This window comes from Talpa europaea, assembly GCF_964194135.1.
Source record: "Talpa europaea genome assembly, chromosome: 9".
Classification (NCBI taxonomy): Eukaryota; Metazoa; Chordata; class Mammalia; order Eulipotyphla; family Talpidae; genus Talpa; species Talpa europaea.
In genome coordinates this window covers 10,451,781-10,477,001 of record NC_140076.1, presented here as the reverse complement: position 1 = coordinate 10,477,001, position 25,221 = coordinate 10,451,781, and the positions used below count along the sequence as shown (strand labels likewise).

General features: G+C 44.2%; 1 protein-coding gene across 1 annotated transcript in view; it reads right to left on the bottom strand.

Moving 5' to 3' along the window:
* MICOS10 (mitochondrial contact site and cristae organizing system subunit 10) overlaps positions 1-13,877 on the bottom strand; it is a gene marked incomplete at its 3' end in the record, with an annotated part of 28,516 nt that extends 14,639 nt beyond the window's left edge. Inside the window, exon 1 of the mRNA XM_084244092.1 lies at positions 13,728-13,877. Coding sequence (XP_084100218.1) covers positions 13,728-13,791 — 64 coding nt within the window. The 5' untranslated portion in view covers positions 13,792-13,877. The remainder of the gene's footprint in view (positions 1-13,727) is intronic.
* Positions 13,878-25,221: the final 11,344 nt, after the last annotated feature.

Here is a 25,221-nt window from a genome sequence, read left to right as displayed (position 1 = left end):
AACCCAACAGATTCCAAAGGATTTTCACATTACAATACTGTTCGTTTTCTTTTCTTTTTACAAGCATGCACTTGGTTTAAAAAAAAAAAAAAAAAAGACCTAAAAAGTAGGGACTATGTGTGTTCTTTAGTCATTCTAATTACTGTTTGTTACTTTTTCTTTTGTACCATCACTTCTCCCTCATTTGTAGCTGTTAAAAGACTGCACAGATGTGTGAATATATGACCCCTGGTCACACATGACGTTCTATGACTTGCTCTTACTTATAAATATCATGACACCTTTCTATGACACGTCTTTAAAACATTTTATTGAAATGTAGTAAACATACAGAAAACTGCACAATTCAGAGTACCACACAATGGGTTTTCAGACTGAACAAACACCCACGTTTACCAGCAACCAGATGAAGAAACAGAAGCCTGCACTGTGCTCCCTCAGTCAAACATTCCACCCAAGGATAACCACAGTCCAACTTTTAACAGCACAAGAGTACTTTTGCCTGATTTTAAACTTATATAAACAGAGTTACACAGTATTTTTTTAAAGGTTTATTTTTATTTATTTATGCATACAAGACATGGGGTGTAGGCCAGAGGTACAGGAGAGAGGGTGATGGTGGTGAGAGGATTCACCAGAGACAGAGTGGGGAGCACAACAGGCAGACTGACTAAAATACACTCCTGAGGGGAGCAGCGGGCAAGACAGGAGAGGTCTGCTGCACCATGTGGGTCAGCTACCTCTCCAGGGATTGAACTCATGCTGCAATGGCTGTAGACAGCTTCAGTGTGCTGAGACTTAAACCCTTGCACCACCAGGGAGGCCCCAGGATTGTGAGGTTTTTAAATTTTAGGTATTTTAATGGCTGCATAGGCGTATCACATTATGATTTTAACTTGCATTTGCCAATCACCATTGAGGTTGAATATCGTTTTATGTGTTCATTTGCCATTAACATAACTTTTTTGTGAATAATCTTTTCAAACATTTTATTCATTTTCTTAAATATGTAGTCTTCTTAGATAAAAAATTTGAGTTTTTTAAAAGATTTATTTATTTATGCATACAAGAACTGGGGTACAGGCCAGAGTGTGGGGGGTGAGAGGATTCACCAGACACAGAGTGGGGAACAGAACAGGTGGATTGACTGAAGTACACTGGTAAGGGGAGCAGTGGGCGAGTCAACAGAGGTCTGCTGTACCATGTGGGTAGCTCCCAGGCCGGCTGGGGATCGAACTCGCGCTGCAGAAGCTGTGGATAGCTTCACAGTGCTGTGCTTAACCCCTTGCACCACCAGGGAGGCCCAAATTTGAGTTCTTTATTCTACAAAAAAAGTCCCTTGTCAGACATACAGTATTGTAAATATTTTGCCCCATACCATGCCTTTCTATTCTCTTAATGATGTTCTTTAAAGAAAAAAAGCTTTAGGGCCTCCCCGGTGGCACAGCGGTTGAGCGCTGGGTTGCGAAGCTGCCGGAGGCCTCTGCGGCGCTGGTTCGATCCCCGGCTGCTCCCCGGCCACCAGAGGAGGGTCCCACATGGTGCGCAGACCTCTCCTGCCGCCCGCTGCTCCCCTCAGCAGTGTACTTCGGTCCTTCTGCCTGCTCTGCTCCCTGCTCTGGCTCTGGTGAATTCTCTCACCCTCCCGTGCTTCTGACTGTACCCAGTGCATGTGGAAACGGAACAAACAAATAAATAAAAAAAATGCCTATTAAAAAAAAAAAAAAAAAAAGCTTTAGGGCCTCCCCGGTGGCGCAGCGGTTGAGCGCTGGGTTGCAAAGCTGCCCGCAGCCTCTGCAGCGCCGGTTCGATCCCCGGCTCTCCCCGGCCACCAGAGGAGGGTCCCACATGGTGCGCAGACCTCTCCTGCCGCCCGCTGCTCCCCTCAGCAGTGTACTTCGGTCCTTCTGCCTGCTCTGCTCCCCGCTCTGGCTCTGGTGAATTCTCTCACCCTCCCGCGCTTCTGACTGTATCCAGTGCTTGTATAAAATAAATAAATAAATCTTAAAAAAAAAAAAAAAAGAAAAAAGCTTTAAATTTTGATCAACTAGTTTACCAATCTTCTCTTGTGATTTTGCATTTTGTGTCTTTTCTGAACTCAAGGTGACAAAGAATTTTCTCCTTTGTTTTCTTCCAGGGGATTGACAGTTTCAGCATTTACAGTTACTCTATGATCCTTTCCAGGCTTTCCAGTTAATTTTTATGTATAGATGAGATTCTTTATATGTGTATAAAGCAGTTGTTGCAGCACATTTTGTTGAAAAGATTTTCCTTTCTAGATTAAACTGCTTTGGCGTCTTTGCCAATAGTGAATTGGTCATATATTTATGGGTCTATTTCTGAATGCTGGTAGATTTCACTGATCTGCATGTGTATTTCTTCTCTCACCCAGTTTAGTTTCAAGTAAGTCTTGAAATCAGGAAATGTTAGTCATCCAATTTTTTTTTCTTTTTCAAGATTGCTTAAACTGTTTTGGATTATTTACATTTTTATATAGATTTTAACATCAGCATCTCGATTTTTATGAACATCTTTGAGCACAACTTTTCTTGCTGGAAAAACAGATAATTTAAACTTCCTCACTGAGCTGCCAGACTATACAAGGGGTAATATATTAGTATACCCAATTCGGTGGCACATAACAAACACTCAATTAATGTTAGTTTCCTCTCTCTTTCCTTCTCTTGACCTTTAAATAAACAGAATCCACTCTAGCAATGCCCTAACATTTCATTAGTGGGTCAATGGCTGTAGCAAAAATATTACCACACCAAACGACTTTTATAAGTAAATATTTGTATTTTCACTTGGATTCAATACTGAAATGCACTTGCCAGAGAAAGCAATTCAGCATATTTACTAATAAACTGTTTCAGGCCACATTTTAGGAAAGCATAAAACCACAACCAGAACAAAAATTTAAATATGTTTTCAAGTTCCATATAGCGCCTAATTACATTATTCTGTAATACTAACAGAAAATTCCCTTCTAGAAAGATCACAATGTTCCATTGTTCATACTGCTGCCGCAAATGGAAAAAGTATTTTTGCTCCCAAACACTGTTCAGAAATACATGTAACAAACAAAATATGGCTACTTAATTCAACAATTAACATGTACTAATTTGAAAACCAAACCTATAAACAGGAAGTATTTTAGTTCAGCCTAATTAGTATCAGTCCATGAAATGTAGAGATATCAGTTCACAAACACAGGTTATGAAAAGGCAATTTTTGGTGAGCCACCAATACTTTGTGGTAACCCACATTTATCAGATGAACTGATACTTAAAGAAAAACAATAATTTGCTCTCTTTTTCCATGACTTTATTAAATGGCCTCTTTCAGTATTTTTTTAATATTAAAATGGCCTCAAGGTGATCAATTTATATTTAATTACTGTAGGAGTAGACAAAATCTGGTTAATTCTAAGTCAGGTCAGTTACTAAGTCATTCACTGTCTTCCTTTCTTAACATGTAGGGAACAAGGCCAAATGCATTCTTTTCATAAGCATGAAAGCTCGGCAAACACATTAACTTTCCTCTCCATCAATTGAGCTAACTGAGTTGCATATAAGGAGTGACCAAGCTCAATGACCAATCTCAAGCTACTTAGATCCCCTTCTGCCTCTCCTACGCGTCAAGAGCAACATCATGCCCCACTTACGGAGGCTGGTGTCACTCCAGACTCCTCTCTCATGAGCCAGGTTCAAGTTTTATACATATTAGCAAGTGCTGTCACTACAGTGTCTATATCCTTTCCTACTCCTCTGTCCCTATCTAAATTCTGACTTCCTCTCATCTGATCAGTTCACTTTCACATGAATTTGTCAAAATATCCCAACCCAGCTCCCTGCCTTCATCCTAGCCCTTTCAAATTCATTCTCCTCATGTTTCTTCAGTGATCATTCTGAAATCAGAAATTCAGCCATGTCACTCGTCAGTTTAATATTCAAAGGTTTTTCTCAAATGTTAGAAACAGAGTTGCCATAAAACAGGCAAGCAATTCCACTCCTAGGTACACACCCAAGAGAATGAAAACTTATGTCCACATAAAACATGTATACTTGATTAAAGCAGCATTACTCACAGGAGCCAAAAAGTGTTGCCAACCTAAATATTCACCAACTGATAAATGGATAAATAAAATGTGGTATATATCCATACCATGGAGTATTATTTAACAGATGTCAATACTACCCAAAGTGATCCACAGATTCAATTCCTATCAAAATCATAATGACATTCTTTGCAGAAACAGAAAAACCCATCCTAAAATTCCTATGGAATCTCAAGGGAGTCTCAATAGTCAAATAATCTTGAAAAAAGGACAAACCTTAAGAACTGATTTCAAAACTTAACTACAAAGCTACAGTAATCAAAAGTGTATCCAATATAAAGACAGACATGTATACACCAATGGAATAGTCCAGAAATAAACCCTTGTAAATACGGTCAAAACACTTTTGACAGGGGTGCCAAGACCATTTACAAGGAAAGGACGGTCTTTTCACCAAATGATGCTGGGAAAACTGCACACCCACATGCAAAAGACCGAAGCTGGACCATTCCTTATCTGGCATCATGTACAAAAATTAACTCAAGGGGCCTCCCGAAGTGGCATGGGGTTGTTAAAGTCTCAGCATTATCAAGCTATGATCAGTCACTGCAGCATGAGTTCAATCTCTGGCCAGGGAGCTAACCCATATGGCACAGCAGACCTCTCCTATCTCGCCCGCTGCTGCCCTCAGCAGTGTACTTCAGTCAATCTGCCTGTTCTGCTCCCCACTCTGTCTCTGGTGAATCCTCTCACCCCCACACCTCTGGTCTACACCCCACTTCTTGCATGCATAAATAAAAATAATTTTTTAATAATATAAAAAATTAACTCAACATGGATCAAAGATTTAAATATTACCTAAAACTATTAAACTCTTAGACAAATAAGGTCAAAAGCTTCATGATGATGGATTTGGATGATTTCCTAGATATGACATTGTGAAACAAAAGGGGGGAATAAATAGATAGAAGTCTCTATCTAGTTCTAGCAATGGAGCTCCTAAGTCCCTTTGAATTTCCTGGATGACAGAATTGTTCTAATTTGTTCTAATGAGTCACCTCTGAGTGGACTCCTGAATGGCAGATGGTCAACAGTTAAGACCAAGCCACATTTATTAGAGGCTCGAAATTTTCAGCCTTACCCATGCCCTCCCCTTCCCCAAGAAGGGGTGAAGGGTAGAGGGTGAGTTAATGATGCATCAGGCATTTGTGATAAAATCATCTTTTAGTAAAAGTCTCATAAATATGGAGTTCCAAGAGCTTCCAGGTGAGTGAACATGGTTATATGCCAGGAGGGTGCACACCCCCCTCTACAGACAACACTGTGCTCATCCATGCACCTGTGCTCAGGATCCTTCAGGACCTCGCCCTTTGTATCTCATTAGCTGGTTATCATTCCTATTCTTTAATATCCTTGGTAACAAACTGTTATCTGGTAATAGTAAACTGTTTTCCTAGGTTCTGTGAGTCACTTTAGCAAGTTACCAAATTCAGAAATAGGGGTGTGGGAGCCACTTATTTATAGCTGCAGCATGAAGCACAGGTGACAATCTGAATTTGTAACTGGCATCTGAAGTGGGGGGCAGTCTTAACAGACTGAGTCCTTAACCTTCAGGGTCAGCCTAACTCCAGTGTCAGAGTGGAATTGAATTACAGGACATCAGCTGGTGTTAGAAGTGCTTGATGTGGAAAACATTTTTTAATTTTCATGAAATCCAATTTGTTTTCTTTTGTTTCCTGTGCCTTTCGTGTGTTAGTATGAAAAACAAACAAACAAACAAAACTCCGTTTTTCCTTTACTCTCACACTCATTATATTTCTGACATTGGTTTGGAAAATTTTGTCATGTGCATTTTTATCACACTTTGGGGCAAATACCCTACAAGGTCATGATAGTCACATGAGATAATACAGGTAACATGACATGTTTAGCACAGTGTCTGGCACGTGGTAAGTATTAAATAAATGGTAGCCATTATCACCATTTTCTGAAGGAGCCAAAGTCTCTCTCTCCTGGAACTCTGCCTGGACTGTTTCCGGCTGGAATGCAGTCCCCGCCACCCCAACTCCATCCACCTACTAAACAGCCGTACACTCCAGAATGGAACTAGAACACCACCAGCGCCTTTTCCATCAATATGTTTCATTACACAAGGAGGGAAGTCTCTGAAGGGTGGAGCCAGTACCTACCTATTCATCTGTGCACCACCCTCCACCAGGCTTTCACATGGCTGGTATTAAACTGTCTTAGGAAGTACATACAGATGATTACTATTACTGACATACATTGTGATTTTCTCATCCCCGGATTCCTGTTTTCCCTAGAACACAGAAAAGAGAGATAACCTCCTAACTGATCCAGAGTCATAAGCACAAGCCAAGGGCATCAGCTACTAATAAGCCTCCTATGTTGGCAAGATACTATGCCTTTCTCATTAACAAGAACGTGTGATTCATTCATGTGAGTATATACAAAACAAATTACCCAGTATATGTAAGAAAAATAAATGGCATAGTCCTTGAACAGAGTGGAGAAAAAAACCAAAGCATTCAATAAATCTGATAAAACTTAAAAATAAATCCATAAAATTAGCAAAAAACCATTAATGACGCACACACATAAAACTAACGGAACATGCCATTCATAAAATGTAATATTCTTCACTCTTTTTTAATTTCCTGCAATAAGGCTTTGGCACCACAGCTTAAAACAACATCCCCCTCTACTTGTTTAAATACAAAAGTGCTCTTTGGTTTATGTTTCTTGGTTGACTATTCCCAAACATAAAGTAATACCACTTTATTATTAAGATCTACTGACAATAATTCACATCCCCAGATGAAATAAGTCAGTAAAAACCCCACATGTGAACAGGCAGAAATTCATGTGAAATTGACCCTACTAGGAATTTCAATTTAAATGCTAATGCATTCAGGTAATAAACACACACTAAGTAGCTAATATGGGGAAAGACCATAGTCTACAAAATTCTCAGCAATACATGTCAATTATTTAACAATAATTGACAATAATGCTTCCTCTATGCTAGGGTTGGGGGATCAACACTGAGAACCAAATCAGCCTCTGGTTCTCTGGTTTACAAGGAGGGACAATCAAGTAAAGAAACAAGGGCCTCCCTGGTGGCGCAAGGGGTTAAGCACCACACTGAGGCAATCTGCAGCCTCTGCAGCACAAGTTCAATCCCTGGCCAGCCAGGGAGCAACCCACATGGTGCAGCAGACCTCTCCTGACTTGCCCACCCGCTGCTCCCCTCAGCAGTGTACTTCAGTGGATCTGTCTGTTCTGTTCCCCACTGTCTCTGGTGAATCCTCTTACGGCCCCTCCCCCCACTTCTCTGGCCTGTACCCCAGTTCTTGTATGCATAAATAAATAAATTTTTAGGGGAAAAAAAAAAGGTAAAGAAACAAATCCCAAATCTTAGATGGTGATATGTGTGCTACTAAGAAAAATGATACCGCAATATGAAGAATAAACAGGACACCTGGAACCTCTTACATGCTAACAAAGTTGTTTTAAAAAATACATTAATTTTATTTTTTAAAAAAAGATGTATTTATTTATTTATTTATTTATTTATGCAAGCACTGGGTACAGTCAGAAGCGCGGGAGGGTGAGAGAATTCACCAGAGCCAGAGCGGGGAGCAGAGCAGGCAGAAGGACCGAAGTACACTGCTGAGGGGAGCAGCGGGCGGCAGGAGAGGTCTGCGCGCCGTGTGGGACCCTCCTCTGGTGGCCGGGGAGCAGCTGGGGATCGAACTGGCACTGCAAAGGCTGCGGGCAGCTTCGCAACCCAGCGCTCAACCGCTGCGCCACCGGGGAGGCCCAAAATATATTAATTTTAAACCTTCCAGAGGAACAAGGCAAAACATATTGATGGAAATGGCAGAATAAGAAAAAGCTAAAGAGAAGGGTAAAAACAAGATGGGGAGACAGGAACAAGAGCTGAAGAGGAGAAAAACAGATGTGTAATAAACAATGGCCCAGCACCTACTACAGGAGGGCAGGTGTTTTGGTTTTCTTTTTCCTTTTTTTTTTTTTTTTTTTAAATCTGGCTCAATTTATCAAGTCAAACCACACTTGAAACCACCTATCCTACCACGTACTCATTAAACACAAAATAAAAAGATAGCTATTAACACATAGAATTAAGAGGGGAAACAGAACTCCTCTTATTATGATGAGGGGAAAGGCATTTATGAATAAATGTATCTCTTCCTAGAGGACAAAGTCTAGGAGAACTTTCTGTTAAGACATTACTCTCAGTCTGGCAAGGAGACAGCAGAGTGAAGGCCCCAGGCCCACCTCCTCCGTATGCTCATGACTAGACTGCAGCAGCACAAAGCCAATAACCCCTGAAAGATAAAATGACAACCACAGCTCATATCAAAAGCGATGGTCTGTCAGAAAGAAGCAGGCAAAACTTTACCTGAACTGTGTTGACAACGGGGCATTACAACCCAGAAGAGGGAGGGGTGGCTGCTGTACAGGGTGCCCCACAGTTGTTGATTCCTGGGAACACACCCCCACACTGGTAACTTCAGAGACCAGCACTGCGCCAGATAAGAAGCTGCACAGTGCTGGCGTCCAAGGCGGAAGGCACGCTGCCGGGAGAACCAAAGGAGCCGGGTGCAGGGTGATGATCGCTGGGTGCAGGGTGATGATCGCTGGCTTGAGCCTGAGGTCCCAGTACAAAACAGTGGGAACCTGAACTGATGGGGCGAACCAGGTCAGATCACCTGTGACTCCTCAAAGAAGAGGAGTCCCTCCCCCTACTAGGCTAAAACTGAGGAAAATAATGGAATACTTTCTACTAAACAGAGAATGAGTAGCTGTTAACAACAGGAGAAAACACCCAAATAAGGGTCTGTGCTGGAAAAGAACGCCCCGCACTCACGACCCTGTCTCAACACAGCCTAGAGGGTAAGCTAACAGGAGACGGCAAGAGGCACTTAGGTGGAGGAGCTGGCGCAGAGGATGGGCTCACTGTGGTTCCCCACCACGCAGCTCCCCGTACCCACCACACAGGAGGAAGTCTGAACCCCTGATGCTCACTGGAGGTGACCCCGCAGCACCTTACCACGCTGGTTCATTTCTACCTATTACCCCTTGCCAGCACTAGTTCTCCAGTCACTTCTACAGGCGCAAAGGCGGCAGTCTGAAAGTCTATCCCTATTATAATTTACAGATACTAAACTGAAGAGACAGAAGAACATATCATAAATACTGGAGGAAAAAAAAATTCCTGAGAAGTCACAATCTAACAGAACTATGAAATATGCCTTAAGAGGAGTAACAGTTACAACAATGCTCACAGAACTAAAGAAAAGAAATAAAAAAAACAATGGGTGATGTAACAGGAACAGAATGAAGACCAAGAAAATATGAGGCAGTTACCATCAGAGCAAATGGATCTAAAAATAGGGCAACCAAATTTAAAAAAAAAAAAAAAAAGAGGGTCTTGACAACAGACAAACACAAGCCAACGTAGAGAACTCATGAGCTTGAAAGACACACAAAACAGACAAAAAAGAATTAAAAACTGAAAATAGTGCAAGAGTCCTTTGAGATAACCTAAGAGAAATAACATCCATATCATGGTCCCAGAAGGAGAAGAGAAAAAGGCACAGCAAATTTAAAGAAATACCGAGAACCTTCTCAATCCTGAAAAAACCCAGATGCTGTGCTCCAAGACACTCAAATTGTTCCAAACAAAATAATACCAGACGGACACATGCTAAGACACATTATAATAAAACTGCTGAATGCTAATGACAAGAACAGAATACCTAAAACATCAAGGAAAAAAGGGTAAGCTATAAAGGAACACCAGTCAGACTGCCATCGGACTTCTCAGTAGAAACACTACAAGCAAGCAGGAATGGCAGGAGATATTTAAAGTACTTTAAAAGATTTCCAGCCTAGAATCTTTTACCCTGCAAGTTTAATATTCAAGATAGAAGGAAGAATAAGGAATTTTACTGAAAAGCAAAAACTACAGGAAAATAATCCAATTAATAAGGCGGTAGCAGACAATTCACTAAAGAGGATATCCAGGCCAACAGACGTGTGAAAAAATGCTCAGCATCACCTCCAAAAAGAGATGCAGGTTAAAATCACAACAGGACACCATCACACACCAATGAGGACGGCACATATTAAAGACTTCCAACAGGAAGGATGGAGAGAAAGAGGATCCCGCTAACATTGTTGGTGGACATGTAAAGTGGTGGAGCCATTATATAAATTAATTTGGATTTATCTGTAAAAGAAGAAAAATGGAAAATACTGTACAACCCAGTAATCCACTCTTGACCATCTATCCAAAGAACATGAAACCACCAACACAGAACACTACAGGCAGCACTATTTACAAGAGGGAGGACATGGAAATAGGTCCAGCAGTAGATGACCGGATCAAGAGGTGGTACAGCCACACGGACACTATCCACCCATAAGGATGAAATGGAGGTAGTTCAAAGGGATTTTGCATAGTCAATAAAGAATGACAAAAACAAATACTAGACATTTACTTAACAATTTGAGAAAGAAAATATTTACAAAAAGTAAGGATGTAGACATGCATTATAATTTAAAATGTAATGATAACATCTTTCTTAAAAAAGGACATTACTCCAGGGTCTCCCTGGTGGCACAAGGGGTTAAGCAACACACAACAAAGCAATCTGCAGCCTCTGCAGCACGAGTTCGATCCACTTCTACCTACTTAACCTCTCTGTTTCAATTTCCTCCTCTATAAATGCTCAACTCAGCTTCTGCTCTAGTTCTTCCACCACCCTTAATATTCAAGTCCAAGTCATTTTCCAAATATCAGATGAAGGTCCATCTTCCTGACAAACTCTTAGTGAATAACCTCAACTCGGCTGATTTACACTTAACAGTTCTGCAGCAAAAAGAGCCTGAATCATTCATTTCAATGTTCATCTGTAATCACACGTCACTGTGTCTCATTTTTTTTTTTTAAGATTTATTTTTTTTATTTATACAAGAGCTGGGGTACAGGCCAGAGGCGCGAGAGGGTGAGAGGATTCACCAGAGACATAGTGGGGAGTAGAACAGGCAGAGGGACCAGAGACACTGCTGAGGGGAGCAGCCAGCAAGGTAGGAGAGGTCCCCCGCACATGTGGGAATCTCCCTGGCAGGCCAGAAATCGAACCAGCGCTGCAGAGGCTGCGGACAGCTTCACAACGCTGTGCTCAACCCGCTGCGCCACCGGGGAGGCCCTGTCTCCTTTAATTTAGTATACCCACTCCTCAGATTCTCATCAGTGGCACAATAAATTGACTATCAACAATTATTACTAACACCATCGACTGAATATTGAATGAGTGTCATGCACTGTGCTAAGTATCTTTTTTTTTTAATTTTTTTTAATTTTATAGAGGCATGTTTATTTATATTTATTTATTTGTTTGTTTGTTTTGTTTATACATGCACTGGGTACAGTCAGAAGCACGGGAGGGTGAGAGAATTCACCAGAGCCAGAGCGGGGAGCAGAGCAGGCAGAAGGACCGAAGTACACTGCTGAGGGGAGCAGCGGGCCGCAGGAGAGGTCTGCGTACCATGTGGGACCCTCCTCCGGTGGCTGGGGAGCAGCCGGGGATCGAACCGGCGCCGCAGAGGCTGCGGGCAGGTTCGCGACCCAGCGCTCAACCGCTGCGCCACTGGGGAGGCCCTGTGCTAAGTATCTTTAATATTTTTTTGCCCTTCAATTCTCTTCCTTTAGATAATCTGTCTCCTTATCCCCAATTCATAGCTAAATTAGAGATTTATCAAAAGATACAAATTTGTGAGGGTGGGATGAAGAGTGTGATTTAACACTCCACTATCTACATCCAAAGTCCATTCTTAACTACTGCATCATACTGCTTAGTAATTACTTTGTAAAAGAAATATGATTGTAAATTCCATTCTGGAATTTGCTACAGTGTGCCTTGCCCCTGAAGGAGTGCTTAATAAAAACTGTTGACTAATGTTACTTTGGTCATCTCATGCCTAGATGTTAAGCCTTCCCCACTAAATGTTCACTGCAAACAATAACAAAAACGCTGTTTCTTTGGTTAGATCCAAAATAACCCATTTTCTAATGAATCTTTTACCCTGCAAGTTTGTGAAAGTGTGTGAATGATCTACACACAAGTTTATACATAAACTAACTCATTTAATCTTCACAACTGTGTGATAGTACTATTTACTATTACCACTAAGTACTAATAATTTACTAACTGCCAATTTACAAATATGGAAACAGCACAGAGAGGTTAAATTACTTGCCCCAAGTCTCACAGCTGGAAAGTGGTGAATTCGAGGGTGAAGTGGTAACTGTGATAAATCACTTCATTCTCGACAATTTTTATTAAGCACTCCTCTAATGGCCGGTGAATATACCAGAATGCACCCTTGGAGTTTACAAGCCTATTTCTTTTTCAATATTTTCATTCGAGGACACAATCCTAAACTCTCTTAAATGCTCTTAAGTTTTTCATTCAAAAACATCAAATTGGGGCCTCTCTGGTGGCGAAAGGGATTAAGATGCAACCTATGAAGCTCTCTGTAGCCACTGCCGCAGGAGTTCCATCCCCAGCTGGGGAGCTACCCACATGGCACAGCAGACCTCTCCTGTCTCGCCAGCTGCTCCCCTCAGCAGTGTATTTCAGTCAGTCTGCCTGTTCTGTTCCCCACTCTGTCTCTGGTGAATCCTCTCGCCCCCTCCCCACACCTCTGGCCAGTACCCCCATTCTTGTATGTATATAAATAAATCTTTAAAAAAAATCAAATTTGGATAATAAAAATTAGTATCTAAGAAAAAATATGGGACTTGAAGCCAGAAAAGGCGGGTTAAATATCTCACTTTGTCATTTATCAGACCGTGGGCATATCGTTTCACCTGACTCTCAGTTAAATGTCCTGCATGAGAAAACGAATTAAACTGCTAGCCGAGCACAGTGGCTGGTACTTCGCACAAGCTCAAAAATGAGTTTCCCTCTCTCCCCTGTCGACCCCTCCCCTCCCCTCTGTGCACCGACCTCATAATTTGTGTCGTCACTGAGCACATGCTGAAAGGCCACGCAGGGTTACATCAAAGAATGAAAAGTGACCCACCTCTTACTTTCCGGGTCACCATCACTGTCTGCTAAACCAGGTTACAACTCGGGTATGACAGCAACTGACTTCAGAGCCTGGCGGGGTCTATAAAATGCTCCCGATGACCTTCTTCATGAAAGAAGGCACTTTTGTTTCAGCTGAGAGGAATGTGGCCTCCTGACTAGGCCCCACGCCCCGTGCGGGACGAGTGGCGGCACCAGGGAGGGCAATCTCGAGCCTCTGGCACCAGCCCGTGCCCAGCATACAGCTTTTCACTCAGAGACCTCAGCAACTCTCCAGCCACCTGCCGGACCGACCCCCCGCCTCCCCTCCTCGCTCCCGGCGGCGGCCCAGGCCCCCCCGGCGCGGGTGTCCGGCCGGCCGGGTGACCTGCCCGGGCTCGGCGGCTCGCTCTGGCCGGAGGGGCTGGGACAGGCCCGGGTCTGACCTCTCGCCGGGCTTCCCTTCCGCCCTCCGAGTCAGGGGGGCCTGCGGCCGGGTGGTCGGGTCCGGGCGAAGCCTCCCGGGGCGAAAGGCCCCTTACCTATCTTCACGAGCGTGTCCGCCATGCACCGGTCCCACTTCCTGCCGAGGTCGGACTCCGACATGTTCCCCACCCGCAGCTCCAGCTTTCCTTTACGGCCAGGCCCCGCGCGCCGACGCCAGGCAAGTCTCGCGAGAGCTGGCCGAGGGGCCCGAGCCCGGAAGGCCGGCGCCGGCGCGCCAGATATCGCGAGATGATCTGTCTGCTTTCGTCCTTTCCGGTTTTTTCAGCTGGTCGTCAAGGTGACGGGTAGCCTGGAGGCCGAGGTGAGCCTGACCTTGGAGCGGCGCCTACCCAAGGGCTGCGAGGGCTGACAGGTTTCCTAGGCTGCATCCAGAGGCCTGTCGGGAAGGCCTTCCTCTGCACCAACTCCTGACGACTTAGGCCTGGAAGCTGTCAGGGCAAGTGAGGGCACAGCTCTTGACTTATTCGTTTTCTGAACTCACCAAGTTTTTCTACTCGCTCACTCGTTTATTGCGGCTTAGTGCCGGAACTCCAGCTGCTACCTCCAACATAGAAAGTGCTCTGGCAAAGGTCACCTGTGGCCAAATCAAATGGACGCTTTTCGGACCTCTGTAAAGCGCTGAGCACAATCGTTTCCTCCTTCCTGATTCTTCCCGTGTCCCCCTAATCCATTTGTTTTCCAGGACACCCATTCTCTCCTAGTTCTCCCCTGACTCTTCTCTTCAAGTGTCCTTCCAGGGCTGCTTTTCCTCGCGGCCTCTCTTCACTCTACATTCTTTCCCCAAGTAATTGCAACGACTGCAAAATTCTATCTCCGGATCAAAAGTCTGATTTCAAGCTACCTATTCATAATTCAGCATCAGTGCCAATGTTATTGATTTAGACTTCTCCGTTTCCAACAGCCATCCGACACATAAATACAAATTTGACCATATTATTCTGCTGGTTAGAAACAGTCAATGACGCCTATACATCCACTAGCTGTTGTCTAGCTTCCCAAGTTCACTCTAGGAAGCCTACATTAATAAACCTTAGTCCTCTCCTCATGTTCTTACTATCACAAAAACTCACCTACCTCACAAAATTCTCAACTTGGATTGAACATATCTTTACAGATGTCTGTGCCTGCCAGTAAAACTAGAAACTCGGAAAAGGATGATGCTGCCCGCTTCTTCCTCCGCACTCCCAGTTCAGAGAACACGCCTTGGACAGTGGGATCTTCTATGAAATATTGGTTGACCTGAATTGATTCAGCCACACATATGTTTATTCATTCATTCTTATCAACACTAACTGCACTAACTACCTGTCATTGCCATGACAGAGCCCCTTCAGGAAGACTTCTTCCTTGACTACCTTCTCCCAGGTCTCATTTGAACTACTTATCTGATTGTATCACAATTGTGTGACTTTGGATGTGGCTGAGTTCCTTGAAGATGGAGTCTGTGCCATTTCTGTATCCCTGGTGACTAGCACAGAACCTGGTGTTTATTGGATTCTTGATAAATACTTGTTGAATGGGCATAAGATTGAATGAAATGTGTAACTGAATGATTGAATAGATTAGAAAGAGAAAAAGGACTCTGTTCTGATGTAGCATCTGTGTTGAAAAAGAAAAGGGAAATTATTTTCACTCATATATAAGATGTGTCACAAATAATACCAGGCATCTCGTATAATGTCATTTATCCTCACAGTAGGTCAAGACTAATATCTTTATTTTCACCAGTTTGGAAACTGAGTCTCAGAGGAATTAAGCAATGCAGAAGATGCACAACGCTGTGTATTATGTAGACTTAGAAATGGACATAGGCATTTTTATTGGATTCAAGAGAGCTGTAAACTTTTGTAGAAGAGCAAATTGCACAAACAATCAAAGGCAGATGGTGTAGCATGGATTCTGGAGTCAGGCTGTCTGGGTTCAGACCCCAGCTTTGCTATCCCCTAGCTTTGTCCCTATTATTCTCTCTTTCCATGTTTCTTTCACCAGTAAGATGTTTTTTGTTCACTGCTGTAGCCCCAGCACTAAACATTATCTGACACATAGTATTTGCTCAATAAGTATTTGTTGGTTGAATGGCCAAAATAAATGAAAACTTGAGAGGTTTTTATAGTTCTGGGAAAACAAAGAACAATAGAAGTGGGGAAAATATTTTTTCAGAACAGCAATACACTCATTATAAGCTTTGACAAAAATAGGTTTCTCAATGCTGGAGAAGGGAGTTACAAAGATGGAAAGGGAAAAAGCTTGAAGGAACTCTTTGCTGTTGGACTGGAATTGAATGGTATTAGCAACAACTCATGGCGTTTAATATAATAGAGATAAATGTAAGGGTGTGTGTCTGTGTGTATTTCCTGGTCCTGTCGGCTATGAGGGCCTAACAGCGATGATACATTTATAGCAATAAGCAAGTCTAGATCTTGGCTTCTAAGTACCATTCTCTATGAAAAGGTCTCAGGACTTTTTGGAAAAATGACAGAGACTCCAAAACTACAGCAGAGAATATACAAAGTGAGTCTGTAATATCATCTTGTGTCACAAATTAAGGACGTCTTCAAAGGATGATAGTGTTGAAATGTTTTAATAACTGCAAACTGCCTAAAATAGTACTTGCTTCCTAATTGGAATTCTTTGTATAAGTCATTATTACTGTCTTTAGGATTCTCCCAATTTTGTGTAATGAGTTTCACAAAGATGGAAGACTTGCATTTTGAATGGGTAAAGACTGACTCCTGTAATAAAACAATTCTATAGCAAGAGAGCCAGCATCTTTTCACATTGGATAGAGGAAAAGTGAAAAAGCAGAAACTATCACTTAAGTAGACTAGATTTTAGCCTCACTAAACTCTTTGTTCAGTTTACTAGATTATTGTAGGGGCAGGAATGATCGCTGAGCAGGTTTTCTATGATCCAGCAAACCGGGTAAAGGACAAATCAGAGTCCTCAGTGGCTTTTCAGGTTTTTATTGGGATTTACCCGGTACACAGCCGGAAAGGGTGCTGGGGGGCCGGGAGGCTGGCAGGCCTCCCAGCCCCCAGCAAGTCTTCACTCTTTCTGGGCTCTCCTGCCTTCTCTCTGCTTCTTCTGCTCTCGGCTTCTGTTCTGCTTCTGGCATCTCCGTGACGCCGCCCTTTAAAGTCTAGTCTCTAGCCCAGGTGAATCCCATCTAGATATGCCCACACCCTACTCCAGGTTCCCACCATCAGGCATGCATTCAGGACTACAGGGTTCCGTCAATCTATCCCAATGGCGGGAGGGCAGAAAAACCTAACATTTTTTCCCTTACCCTACAATTATACACCTGGCTTCACTAACAACACAGATTAGAATATTTTATAGCACAACACCTGAATAAATAAAGATCATTTTGATGCCTTTAGTGGCTTTTTTTGCAGTTTCCCTTCAACTGAAACTAATTCCTTTCGTAGAGGGAAAAATCATATTTTTTATTTGTTTCATATCATCCTCAAGAGGGATTTATAATCGTTTTGTCCCCTTTTAATGTGTCCAGGGTTGTAGGGTAAGATAAAAGTATTAGGCTTTTCTGCCCTCCCGCCATTAGGTTAGATGACAGAACCCTGCGGTCCTGAATGCATGCCTGATGGCGGGCACCTGGAGTCAGGTGTGGCCATATGTAGATGGGATTCACCTGGGCTAAGACTGTTTTTTTAAGGGCAGCGTCACAGGGACGCCAATAGAAGCCAAGAGCAGAGAAGCAGAGAGAACATCGGAGAGCCCAGAAAGAGTGAAGACAGGCTGGCAGGCCTCCCAGCCCCCCCAGGACCCCTGCCTGCTGTGTACTTGGTAAATCCCAATAAAAGCCTGCAAAAGCCACCGAGGGCTTCAGGACTCCTCCTTTACCCCCATCTGCTGGAGTCATAAAGAGCCTGCTCCGTGTCCTCCTGCCCCTACAAAGGGTTAAACAGCTTTGTTTGGCTCCAATACACAGACGGCCCCTCCCTTTTTTTTTTTTTTTTGTTTAATGTGTTTGTTTTACATGTGAAATATAACAAGCAAACAGAAGAGTGCCAAAATCCTAAATGCAATTTAACAAATTATTTTTTTTTAAAGATTTATTTATTTATTTATACAAGCACTGGGTACAGTCAGAGGTGCGTAAGGGTGAGAGGATTCACCAGAGCCAGAGCGGAGAGTAGAACAGGCAGACTGACGAAATACACTGCTGAGGGGAGCAGCGGGCGGCAGGAGAGGTCTGCGCGCCATGTGGGACCCTCCTCTGGTGGCCGGGGAGCAGCCGGAGATTGAACCGGCGCTGCAGAGGCTGCGGGTAGCTTCACAGCCCAGCGCTCAACCGCTGCGCCACCGGGGAGGCCTCCAAATAAATTATTTTATAAAAAAGATATTTCTAGGGCCTCCCCGGTGGCGCAGCAGTTGAGTGCTAGGCTGCGAAGCTACCCGCAGCCTCTGCAGCGCCGGTTCAATCCCCGCCGGTGAGGGTCCCACATGGCGCGCAGACCTCTCCTGCCGCCGGCTGCTCCCCTCAGCAGTGTACTTCGGTCCTTCTGCCTGCTCTGCTCCCCGCGCTGGCTCTGGTGAATTCTCTCACCCTCCTGCGCTTCTGACTGTACCCAGTGCTTGTATAAATGAATGAATGAATGAATGAATGAATGAATGAAATATGTCTAGCCCCTCGGAAGTCCCTTCCCCATATGTCCCTAGCCAAATCATATTCCCCCTCTCTCTGACAGCATCAGCACATTCCTGACTGTCCTGTTGATTTCCTTGTTTTTCTGTAAGTTGCTACCTGATCATATATCCTTAAACAATATTGTTTCACTTTGCCTGGTTTGGAACTACCTATAGTATGTTATTTGACTTCTTTCATTGTTTTGTTTCACTTTAAGATTCAACCAAATTGGGGGCCTCCCTGATGGCCCCCAGCTAAAGTCTCAGCACTATCAAGCTAACACCAGCCACGGCAGCATGAGTTCAATCCCCAGCCAGGGAGATAACCCACCTGGCGCAGCAGACCTCTCCTGTCTCGCTCGCTGGCTGCTCCCCTCAACAGTGTATATTAGTCGAGTCACCTGTTCTGCTTCCCCACTCTCCCCACTCTGTCTGTCTCTGGTGAATCCTCTCTGTCTTTCTGTCTTTCTCTCTCTCTCTCTCTCTCTCTCTCTCACACACACACACACACACACACATACACACACACGCACCTGTGGCCCACCCCCCAGCTCTTGTATACATAAATAAAAATAAATCTTAAAAAAAAGTTACAACTTTACCTGAGAGAGGTTGATGGGTAGATTTCAGATGTCTTTCTATGAATTGGTAAAATTTTATGCAGTTCATAATGTATGAGTGCAGATTTTGTTTGTTCCTTTCTTTGAATCCATAGCTTCTTTTTTATAAAATAAATTTTATTTTTTATATTCCCCATACAATTGCACCCCCCTTATTTTGACCCCAATCCCTCCCCTCCCCGCCCACCACCCCCCATAGAGTGTTTCTGGTTCATAGTTTTTTGTTGATTTTGATTTTCACTTTCTTATAGTTATTCATTTTCCTGGTCCCTTATTTTTAAGTTTTCTAGATTCCTGCTATGAGTGAGACCATCCGGTATTTTTCTTTTTCTTTCTGGCTAATTTCGCTGAGCATGATCCCTTCCAGCGCCAATGTGGTACATATACACCATGGAATATTACTCAGCATTCAAAAAAGATAAACACATGCAATTTGCAGTAACATGGATAGCGATGAATCCATAGCTTCTTAAAGGGATTCAGGATCCTGGAGAGGTCAAGAACTATTGACCTGGAGCCAAATGCTGGTCTTGGGGAGAACACCAGTCCCTCCAGCAGAGGGCAGTGGCACCCACAATCACTGACCTCCTTGACCTTGCAACATTGGTTATCAAGGGATCCCAGAGGTTCAGCCTGATAGGCCTGACCCAGGGGCGCTAGAGGAGAACATAGACCTGCTCTTCCTGTTGGGTTGGTTTGGAAATCCTTTTTCCAGCCCCTGCTGCCATCTCCATGGGATGCATAAAGCTCAAGCAGGCTCCGGGGAAGACCACCTTCTCCTATCACCTTCCTGAAAGGGGTTGAAAGATTTTTCTCTTGCACAAATATTGTCTAAGCTTCCTGTTTCTTGGTGCATAGTGATTTCTTGTGCTGCTTTCGCAGATATATTTAGATTACCAGAACAAACACTGACTCGCAAGTCCTGGTTGGAAGACATTTTTTAATGGAAACTTGAATGAACTGATTTTATTCTCAGTTGGACACTTTTGTCTATAGAATAAATACCTTTGTCTATAGCTCCTTAACTCTTAACTTAGAGTTCAAAGCCTTTAGAGAAGGTTCTGCTCTCCCTTCCACTCTTCCCTTACTCTCCCACACTCTCCCTTGGGCCAAACTATTCCTAGAATTTTCTTTGAGTTTTCCAACCAGTTCGCGAAGAGGTCATGTAACAGGGTGGTCCCCAGGAAAGGGGGAGGTTCCCTGCCCCACCCAAGGGAGGGTGGAGCTGAGCAGGAAGAGGAGAAGCTGAAGAAGAGACTGAGGTAGGAAGCAGGATGGAGCCAGGAGACCTGGAAGAGGCGCATAGAGCCTAGAGACACGTGAAGAAACTGCGCTTGTCTTTTGGTCGTGGACTGGGTGACACAGATGTGGGTGAGACCTGTGGGGAGGTGACCATGGCAGCTTTTATCTTGATGTTGATTTTGCTCTTTTCCTTCCGGGCTTGTCCAGTTGTTTGTGACCCTTTTCTGTGGGTCCCCACTGGAAGATGCTTTAGACTTGTGGCAGGCTTTGGGGCCTTGCTCTGGGCCAATCCCATTTGGATGGACTTTTACCCACGAGGGGACGGGTAACTTTGGGTGCTTCATTTAGAAAATATACTCTTTGCCTTACCTGTATTGTTTCCTAGTTTTTATTAAAGTTCCTTCCCATTAAAGTGTCATATGTTTTGTGTTGATGCGGCGGATGGCAGAACCCATTAGAATAGGCAGGTTTGCGGGGTTTGGGCTGCCCCTCTCCCTGTCCTATAACAGTCACATCTTCCTTCCTGTTGTCCTTATCTTTCTCCTCCTCAGTCCCTACTTCTTCCACGGAGTTTTCTCTGACTGAGAAGTAGTAAGACATGGAAATAGACTCTGAAGGTCTAAGGAGCAAGCCTCAAAGAATATTGGGGAGGAAAGTTTTGCAGGCACAGAGAGGAACAAGTACATAAGGCCCTGTAGTAGGAGCCTGCTTGGCTCTTCAGAGGCACATAGTGGCCAGGACAGAGTGTGCAGACAGGAAGTAAAGTTAGAAAGGTGGTGGAAGCAGATGGCATAGGATCTTGTAGGCCATCAGTTTTACGCTGAAATGCAAAAACATTAGAGGATTTTGTTGTTTTGTTGTTGGTTTTTTAAGCTATGTTATGTTGTATATCTTTCCTTATTTTTGCATAGAAGAACTGGGGTGTAGGCCAGAGATGCGGGGGGTGAGAGGATTCACCAGAGACAAAGCAGGGAGCAGAACAGGGAGCTCTACTGAAATACACTGCTGAGGGGAGCAGCGGACAAGACAGGAGAGATCTGCTGCGCCATGTGGGTCAGCTCCCTGGCCAGGGATAGAACTCTGGCCATAGCAGTGACAGTGCTCAGACAACCCGTAGGCCACCAGGGAGGCCCCAGATATTAGAGGACTTTGAAGGCAGGCGTGACACATCCCATTCATGTTTGACCATCGTGCTGAGAATGTTGGAAGCAAGAGTAGACCCAGAGAGTCAGAAGAGTGTTGCAATCATCCAAGAATGATGGAAAAGGAGGCAGGGACAAGAGCTTGGTGGCTGGATACATTTTGCTGGATGGGCTGATGGGATTTGCTAAGAAATGGGATGTAGAGTTTGAGGGAAAAAGAAAGAGGAATTAAGGATGGTTCTCAGATTTTTGGTGTGAGCCAATGGAAAAATGGGAGTTAACACTGAGATGGAAAAAATGGGGAGAAAGATGTTTGGGTGGGGAAGAGAATTAGGCGTTCATGTTTGGCTGGCCTAAGTTTGGAGTGCCTGGTAGGCCCAGTTTATGGGCTCAACCCTCTCCTCCCCTTCCAGATCCCCCATGACTGCTCACCCCAGAACCCCTGGTTGCCACCACGAATGGCCTCCCCTGCTGACACTGGCTCCCTTGGTCTCTCCCAGGTTGAGGGCCAGGCTCCAGCTTGCCTCCTTCATGCCTGCTGCAACAGGAATTGCAAAAGCTCCAGGCACTGGGCCCAAATAACCACGGAGTTCTTGGTTCCTCCCACCACGTCTGAGCCCAGATTAAGTTCTAAACAAGAGTTGGGGGAACTGGTGTCCCCAAGTTGCCCGAAGAGGCCAGAGATGACAACCCAGGGGTGCAGGGGTAAATTCTTATCATGGAGAGACTAGAGATAAGAAGGAGTCAACAGATGAATTCTATTTCCTCCCACAGGCCAGAAATAAATCTCCTTCCCAAGAGGCAGCACGGGCTGTTGTGCTCCCCCAGGCCTCCCTGGAAAGGTTCCCGTGTGACCCAGCCACTCGCTGTGTTTTCTTGTGGATTTGTGGCTAGTTCGATAATGCGCCACCTGTGTTTGCTTTCCCTCACTCTCTGCCTCATTTCCCTTCTCCCTCTCCGCCCTGGGATCGCACTTCTCCATACAGCAGAGTGTTAGCTTCGCCTGGGGCTCAGATGTCGAAGGAACCCAGGCTAAGTCAACATTCCAGTGGAAACGCAGAGTAAGCAAGGGAGAGGCCTGAGCTGGAGATGAAAGTGCAGAGGGGAGTAGGCACGTGCTTCCCTAAGATCCACTAAGGAATGAGGACAACCAGAGGCGAAAAGAAGACCAAGGAGGAGAGACAATGGCCCCCCGAACTACAACAGCTGGACAGCGAGGATGAATCAGCAGAAGGGGCTAAGAAGGAATGCCCGGAGAAGGGAGAAAAGAAGGGCGTCCCAGAAGCTGAATGAAGACAGAGAACTTGATGAAGTCGGTCAAATGAAGACAGAGAATCAGACATCGCCTTTCACGCCAAGGGGGTTACTCTGGCTAAGGTGACAAGGATTGTTTCCATGGAAGGATCAGCCCCCAAGGCCTGAAGACAGCAGGCTTGGGAGAGAATAGGAGGAGGTTAGGAGACAGCAACCGTGCACCATTTTCAAGGAGTTTTTCCCAAGGAAGGACAAAGGAAAGAGGCCGTAGCTGGAGGAGGGGTGGAGTTGATAGTAGGTTTTTTAGGATGGGAGAAATTACTCATGTTTGTATGTGGATGGGAATGATTCAGTAGAGAGGGTAAAACCGATGACGCAAAAGAGGAGATGTCTGCAGCTTGGAAGTTTCCAGCAGAAACGCTACAATTTTAGATTCCAGGGGGCTGGAATAGGAGGTTTCTTTCAGAGCAAAGAGGGAGAATTCTAGACATCTGGAATTTCCTCTCCATGGATGCCTGGGTCTCTAGGGCCCAACTTTTAAGTTGAACATTTACTTTTTGATGTGGTTAGAATCCCTGAGCCCACAATCTGTTCCCAAGAGTATTTAATTAAATGTGAATCTGGTGTGCATCTGTGACTAATTAATGCTGATCAAAAACAATTAAATATTAAATGTCAGTACCGTTACCTGGTTCCTTGCTAATAATTGCAAAGAGCTGAATGTAATTATCAAGTCCTGACCTCCACTGGAACCAAGTTCACGTTAAAACAATGAAAGTCTAAAACAGAGCTGAGGAAAGCACAGATTTTTTTAATTAAAACAAACAAACAAACAACTGAAGCCATGAAATGCTGAACATCAGAGTAAAGGTGTTGCTCTGGGCTCCCCTTCTCAGCCTGCAGGTTCAAAGGACCCACTTTCTAGTAGAAATAATGGCAGCTCCACTGAGCAATGTAGTGATAACTTCTAAGAGTTCTCCTTAATAAAATAGGCTTTTGGTGCTGTTACAGGATATGTATAAAATGCTGCGATTGATTCAACAGGTGTTAATGAGGCCTTGATGTGGCCAGTCTTACGCTAAGCTCTGGGGATAAAGAAGTGCCTGGGCTCTGTCCTCAAGGTCTACTCTGGTGCTTCTCAGCTGGTGGCCTGATGTCCACCACCTGGTTTGTCCTTCCTATCTCCACTTCATCTTGTATTCTGTGGCTACTGTTGTCTCCTGGTTTCATAAACAACATTTTTATTTTCATTTCTTGTACTGTTTGGGGGTGATCTTAAAAGAGCAGGGCAGAAGTGCCTTTATGCTGCCATCTTGAAACTGACAGGCCACAACCCTTATGGTCCTGGGGAGGGTGGGAGGCATCCAGCAGATCCTACAGATGGGCTGCCTCTTACCCGAGGGAGCAGTGTGGGAGCTGGAAGGACAGAGACCAAACAAAATGGCTTGGATCCATTCTTTGGATGGGAGCCAGAAGAGTGAGTCAGGCCAGCGGGTCATCCAGCAAAGCGAGGGGGCGGAGAATAGGATATATGAAGCCAAAACAGAGTTGAGGATCAAGGCATTTACAAACAAGGAGAAGTAGGACAGACAAGCAAGGGGTGGTCTGGAAGGAACCCAGAGACAAACTGGAGATGCTAGTGATGACTTTTTTAAAAAATATATTTATTTATTTATTTGTTTATTGAAGAGCTGGGATGTAAGCCAGAGGTATGGGAAGTGAGAGGACTCACCAGACAGAGTGGGGAGCAGTACACACAGATCTACTGAAATACACTGCTGAGGGGGGCAGCGGGCGAGACAGGAAAGGTCTGCTGTACCATGTGGATTAGCAACCCAGCTGGGGATTGAACTCGTGCTGCAGTGGCTGGTAGCCCTGAGACTTTAACCCCTGCGCCACCAGGGAGGCCCTGATGCTGATATTTTGAATCACGAGAAAAAATGCTTTGACTCTGACTTCCTAAGAGGCCGACTTCCTTAACTGAACAAACAATGAGCACTTGGTTTATGGAAGATACCTGGCTAGAACACCGGAGGATTTGGAAATGTGTAAAATTGAGGCAAATCATGTAAGATTCACTTGAATTTTGACAGATTACTTTCATAATTAAAACCAATTTGGACTTGAACTAAAAAAGGTCCAGTCTTCAGTTTTAATTGTGTCACTAACATTCACAACAGAGGTCAGGGCTGGATTTACCAGTAAGGAGGTGACCCACCTGGCAGTACTAAAATCTTGAAAACGGGCCTAAAGGGCTACATAATACCCACAGTCAAAGGGGGCTCTGGAAGGATTTAAAAGTGAAAATAGACTCCACAACACCAAAGAAAAAAAACAAAGTAGGAGATCATTGTGACCTAGGGAATGGGACTGGATCTTTTCAACAAGAGTGAAAAAACAAATGCCTTAAGAAGGGAATCTATTAATTTGATTGCATCACAACAGAATCCCGCTTGACAATTAACACTGACAGTTGACAGACGACAGAGTAAAAGGAGATATTTGTCATATCTGAAACTGACAAGAGATTGAAATGTACAATGTATGTGGGTTACCTACACATCAGTATGGTGAAAATAAGGCTCTGCAGAGGATGCTGTGGTGTCCCGCAGGCCCCCTACCTC